This window comes from Babylonia areolata, chromosome 9, assembly GCF_041734735.1.
Source record: "Babylonia areolata isolate BAREFJ2019XMU chromosome 9, ASM4173473v1, whole genome shotgun sequence".
In the NCBI taxonomy this organism is placed as follows: Eukaryota; Metazoa; Mollusca; class Gastropoda; order Neogastropoda; family Buccinidae; genus Babylonia; species Babylonia areolata.
The window spans coordinates 8,166,310-8,172,309 of NC_134884.1; the positions used below are offsets into that span (position 1 = coordinate 8,166,310).

Consider the following 6,000-nt stretch of genomic DNA (forward strand, 5'->3'; position numbering starts at 1 on the left):
GCACTGTCTTGTCAGCTAAAGAGCTAAAGTCACCAATGGTGGTGTGAAAGAGTTAATATTAAAAAAGACTAATTCGTCTTCTGCTGTTTCAGTCAACATTATATCTGAATCAAGTTAGAAATATTGATTTCCCTCAGGAGGTGAAAAAGTGTGCCCTGGGGAATTATACCGGAACAAAATGTTCATGGAGCCAGCTGTGAAATGTTTGTGTCTGATCTCATGTAGACCCCAGCAGTCCCAGTCAATCGGATGTTTTATACTGAGAGGCTGGGGCTCCATTGTACCAGATAACCTGATTTATTTGTGAATCGGTAGACAGTGGTATTTGGTACTAGTTAACTGATTTAGATAAATAAAATAAATAAATAAATAAATATATATATCTTCTTTTTTTCCCCCTCAAGGCCTAACTGAGCACATTGTGTTATGGTGCTGGTCAGGCATCTGCTTAGCAGATGTGGTGTAGCGTATCTGGAATCGTCCGAAGGCAGTGATATGCTAACTGCTAGCGCTAGCGTTCCTAATTTTTATGACCATTCTTTTCCCCCATGTTGTTGCTAACTGTGAGCTCTGGTGGCCTCCAGTGCTAAGATCGAGTGATTTATGAATACTTATCATAATGATTACTAATGTTATTAATAGAAATGACAGCAGTTGACCCTAGATAACCTGGTTTAGGTATGAACTCATCATAATGATTATTATGAATAGAAATGACTACAAGGTGACTCCGGATAACCTGGTTTCTGTATGAGCAGATGCTACAGCACGTGAGGCTGTTTCAGTATGGCCAAAAAGGGGGCTATCCTGCGACATCTGCTTGGCCGTTACCGGATGGGTAAAGGGTGGGATTTTTCCGATCTGCCAGGTTAAAAAAGATGCAGACCTGCTTGTGCCTTAACCCCCTTAGTGTGTATACGCAAGCAGAAGATCAGATACACACATTGAAGATCCTGTAATCAATGTCAGCGTTCGGTGGGTTATGGAAGCAATACATACCCAGCATGCACACACCCCAAAAACGGAGTAAAAATGGTCGTACTTGTAAAAGCCCACTCATGTACATACAAGTGAACATGAGAGTTGCAGCCCACAAACGAAGAAGAAGACTCAAGATTTGTATTTGTATCTGTATTTCTTTTTATCACAACAGATTTCTCTGTGTGAAATTCGGGCTGCTCTCCCCAGGGAGAGCGCATCGCTACACTACAGCGCCACCCATTTTTTTGTATTTTTTCCTGCTTGCAGTTTTATTTGTTTTTCCTATCGATGTGGATTTTTCTACAGAATTTTGCCAGGAACAACCCTTTAGTTGCCGTGGGTTCTTTTACGTGCGCTAAGTGCATGCTGCACATGGGACCTCGGTTTATCATCTCATCTGAATGACTAGTGTCCAGACCACCACTCAAGGTTCTAGTGGAGGGGGAGAAAATATCGGTGGCTGAACCGTGATTCGAACCAGCGCGCTCAGATTCTCTCACTTCCTAGGCAGATGCGTTACCTCCAGGCCATCGCTCCACTAGCTGGTCTCTGTATGAACAAACGTGACAGCGTGTGAGGCACTGCACTGTTTCAGTGTGGCCAAAAAGGGGGGTATACTGCGACACCTGCTGGGTCATCACCTGACGAAGAAGGAGGACTACGATCTGATCGCCTTCAGCGCCCTGGGCAGAATGTCCTCCTTTGATCTGTACGGCAACATTCACTGGCAGGTAATGACGGGCGCAATAGCCGAGGGGTTAAAGCATTGGACTTTCAATCTGAAGGTCCTGGGTTTGAATCTCGGTGACGGCGCCTGGTGAGAAAAGGGGGGGGAGATTTTTCCGATCTCTGAGGTCAACATATGTGCAGACCTGCTTGTGCCTGAACCCCCTTTGCGTGTATATGCAAACAGAAAATCAAATACGCACGTTAAAGATCCTGTAATCCATGACAGCGTTCGGTGGGTTATGGAAACAAAAATATACCCAGCATACACACCCCTGAAAGCGGAGTATGGCTGCCAACACGGCGGGGTAAAAATGGTCATATACGTAAAAGCCCACTCGTGTACATCGAGTGAATGTGGGAGTTGCAGCCCACGAATGCAGAAGAAGAAGAAGAAGAAGAAACTGGCAGGTAATAGTTATGATGATAATGATAGAAATAATAATAGTTATGATACTGAAAATAATGATGAGAATAGTAATGGTAATGATGATAAAGGTATCAAAGTACTTTCATACCAGTCATTCACACAATTTGTGTTTGGATTTTGGTGTGAGTGCAAGGGCATATGTGTGTGTGTGCATGCATGTGCGCATGCATGTGTGTGTATTTGTGTGTGTGTGTTTTCTTTCTTTAGTTTGACGTCTTTTCACCGTTTAGTGATATTAGACAGAGAGGGGGGTGGGGTGGGGTCGGGGGAGGGGGGAGTGTGTATATGTGCATGAGAGATGAGGGGTGGGGTACATGAGAAGAAGAGGGATGACTGTGGTGAGTAGCGCCACTAGTGGAAAAGGAAGAGCTACGAAGGACTGGACGAACAGTGAATTTTAATGTGAATTATAACAGTGCATTGAATATCCATATAACAGTAAAAAAAAATTTTAAAGCAAAAAAAGCATGCTTACGTGATCAGTCAAAGGTAGATACCAACAGGACTTTGAATCAAACATTCAGAATTTTTTTTTAAATAATGAATAATTATTCAAAAGATCCCCTAAGGACAAATATGTGTTTGATGGAAACTGGTTGGCTAGTTGTTGTTTTTTTTTTTTTTAAAGAACAGTTGTCTTCCTTTTGGACACTGGACAAGTATGTGGTAGACATTGACTTCTTTTCCACACAGACACTGTATATTTTTTTGCAAAATTTAGTTCAAAGGGCATTAAAACGGAATCGATAAATTAAACTTCTAACTGGTCTTGGCTGGGAGACAGATAAATCATTTAGGAAAGCCTTGGGGTTGCTTGCTGTAACTCTTCATGCAGTGACAGTAACATTGGACGTCTAAATCTTTTAGCCTATGTTCATGTTCTGGTGTTGATCACTTGACAACTTTTTCTATACGCCTACAACACTCTTGTAGATCTAATTGGATACTGAGGAGGATTGAGCCTTTGCTGTTTCCTGCTGCCTTTCTGGCAGCCTGATCTGCCCTCTCATTTGCAAAAATTCCACAGTGAGAAGGCACCCAAATGAAAGTCACATGGATGCCTTTGATTGAATGTGTGTGTGTGTGTGTGTGTTGCAGGCACCCAAATGAAAGTTACATGGATACCTTTGATCGAATGTGTGTGCATGTGGGTGTTGCAGGCACCCAAATGAAAGTTACTGGGATACCTTTGATTGAATGAGTATGTGTGTGTGTGTGTGTGTGTGTGTGTGTGTGTGTGTTACAGGTGTCAACGACGTCCAGCTGGCACAAGTTGTCTATCAAGCTGCGGCGCAAGTCAATAGAGCATGTGCCCCGAGAGGTGGAGGATGAGTTCATGCAGTCCTTCTCCCCAGGGTTCATCCTCATGCCTCTGGACGTGGAGGACAGGAAGGTCTGTTGACATTCTGTTGTTGTTGTTGCGGGGGTCGTTCGTTTATTTGTTTATAGTCTGTTCGTCTAAGATGATGATATTAGACTGAAAATAGATGATATTTACAACAGGGGGTTTTCGCTTCAATTTTTATTTTACAGGGGATATCACATCAGTGTTTACAACAGAGGTCATAGCGCCAGTGTTTACAACAGGTGTTATCGCGTCAATGTTTATAACAGGGGATATCGAGGAGAGGGTGGGGGGGGGGGGGGGGGTATCGCAGCAATATTTTTACAACAGGGGGGTTATCGCATCAATGTTTACAGTGATATTATTATTTGGATTATTATCATTCCTGTCATAATGATGATTGTTAGTATTTATTAGAAATCGACATTTCTGTATATTTGAATGAAAAGGGGGGTGGTTGAGGTGGGGGTGAGGGCGGGGGGGCAAGGGGGAGGGGACTAAGAAAGGAAGAGAGACAGACAGACAGACATACAGAGATTCAAGATGGTTTATTCAATTAAGGCCATAGCCCCATATGAATAGGGGGTAATAACAGCTTTACATGTGTCATTGCAATTGGTAATATAAACAATATAACGTCATTCACAACAAACTATCAGTGAATCTAAGAAATGAATGTCTCTCTTAATTGCAGTGCTTTATAAAGATACATAGCAAAACTACGTATGGTGTTTTCATCGTTAGATGCCATTAATAAACATAACCGAAACAAGCATGGATTTATATAATATTTGGGGGGAATAAATTGTATTCGTAAGTCAGTCAACACAGGGCATTTTAAAACAAAGTGAACTTCATCCTCTCTTGATTCTTTGCATAGTGGGCACAATTGTTCAGAATGACATGTTGCTTTGTAACGATATCTGTGAAGATCAGACAGACAGACAGACAGAGAGAGAGAGAGAACAGAATGTGGAAAAGATAGAGTACAAAATCTAAAATGGAGAGGGTGAGTTTCAGTGATTGGAGAAAGAAAAAGCATTATATTGGAAGGGTGTGTGTGAGAGGCGGGACGGGGGGAAGCGGGATCTGGTTTCTCTTCAAAAAACGAGAAAATCTTTCGCCTTTTTGTTGTGGGGAAGTGGTGTTGGGGGTGTGTGTTTTTGTGTGGGTGTGAGGGTGCAGAGATGCCAACTGTTATCGTATTTAACAACACATACTTAACCATGACCCACTAGTGCAGACTCCAGCAGGGGTCTGACATTCCTGTCCTGTGCAAACTACTATCCACCTATACGGAGAAAATGAAAGTAGTTACAGCCGATAATCTCCCGGAAGTAGGTAACCTCCCCTTCGCCACCCTGACTAGCGCCCTTGTTTTTCTGGCAGCCATCGTGACTCCTGTTCCTGTGCTCTTCATATGGTTAAAAATTTTTTTGTATTTTCTGTCTGTATTTTTTGTCAAAGTATGTCTTCAATCAGTCAAAATTGTTCCGACGAGTTCATTTTTGACTACATTGCAGTGTCACATGCTTTCCTGTTGTAATATTAACCAGACGCTCTAAACCTATTGATGACGAGGCCAGGGCAGTCACTGCTGACCATGTGTGTTTACACTGAAACAGCATTGGGTGAACCAATCAATTTAATCAACTTAAGAGGGAACATGGCTGAATAAAGTGTTTGTATGCCTTGCAGGTAAAATGTAAGTTTGCTGATGTGGCTCGGAGTCAGAGTGTTCCTACCAAATTCAAACTGTTCCTACCAAATTTCCTGATTGTTCCTACAAACACTTGACAGGAGTTGGGATCTCTGAGTGTGTGTGTGTGTGTGTGTTTGGTTTGTGTATGTGTCTTCTGGGTGTGTGTGGAGTTACTGACTGAGAGAGAGAGGTTTGTGTGTGTGTGGGGTGGGGGGGGGGTCGGAGGGTTGAGTTGTGGTGGAAGGGGGATTGTATGTGTGTAAGTGAATGTGTGTGTGCCATACAAAAGGGTTTGAAAAGATGTGGTCCATGGTGGAACAGCTTTTCAAAAAACCCTGGCTTGTTCGTTACCTTACAAATCATTACCTTCTAAAAAAGTTATGAATGCTTTCATTTAGAATGCCAGTAAACAGCTTTTCAGAACTCTGTCTGTCTGTCTCTCTCTCTGTCTCTGTGTCTCTGTCTGTCTCTGTCTCTCTGTCCCTCTCTCTGTTTCTGCCTGTCTCACTGTCTCTGTCTGTCTGTCTCTGTCCCTCTCTTTCTGTCTCTGTCTCTCTGTCTCTGTCTGCCTCTCTCTCTGTGTCTCTGTCTCTCTGTATCTCTGTCTCTGTCTGTCCCTCTCTGCCTGTCTCTGTCTGTCTCTCTGTCTGTCTCTCTGTCTCTGTCTCTGTCTCTCAGTCTCTGTCTCTCAGTGTCTCTGTCTCTCTCTCTCTCTCTACCCTGTCCTTGTCAATGTGGGGTGTGTACTTGGCTGTGGAGTGGAGTTTAACGACCCATTGGCCAAAAGCCCCTGGCTAAAGTCTTTGGGTGGGGGAT

At 43.1% G+C, this 6,000-nt stretch overlaps 1 protein-coding gene across 3 annotated transcripts in view; it reads left to right on the forward strand.

Annotated features, from left to right (window-relative positions):
- Nucleotides 1–6,000, forward strand: part of LOC143286041 (uncharacterized) — a 34,686-nt gene that overhangs the window by 22,380 nt on the left and 6,306 nt on the right. For all 3 annotated transcript variants that reach the window (XM_076593566.1, XM_076593568.1, XM_076593567.1), the window contains exons 8-9: nucleotides 1,577–1,712; nucleotides 3,384–3,530. In XM_076593566.1, the coding sequence (XP_076449681.1) occupies nucleotides 1,577–1,712; nucleotides 3,384–3,530 (283 nt within the window). The remainder of the gene's footprint in view (nucleotides 1–1,576; nucleotides 1,713–3,383; nucleotides 3,531–6,000) is intronic.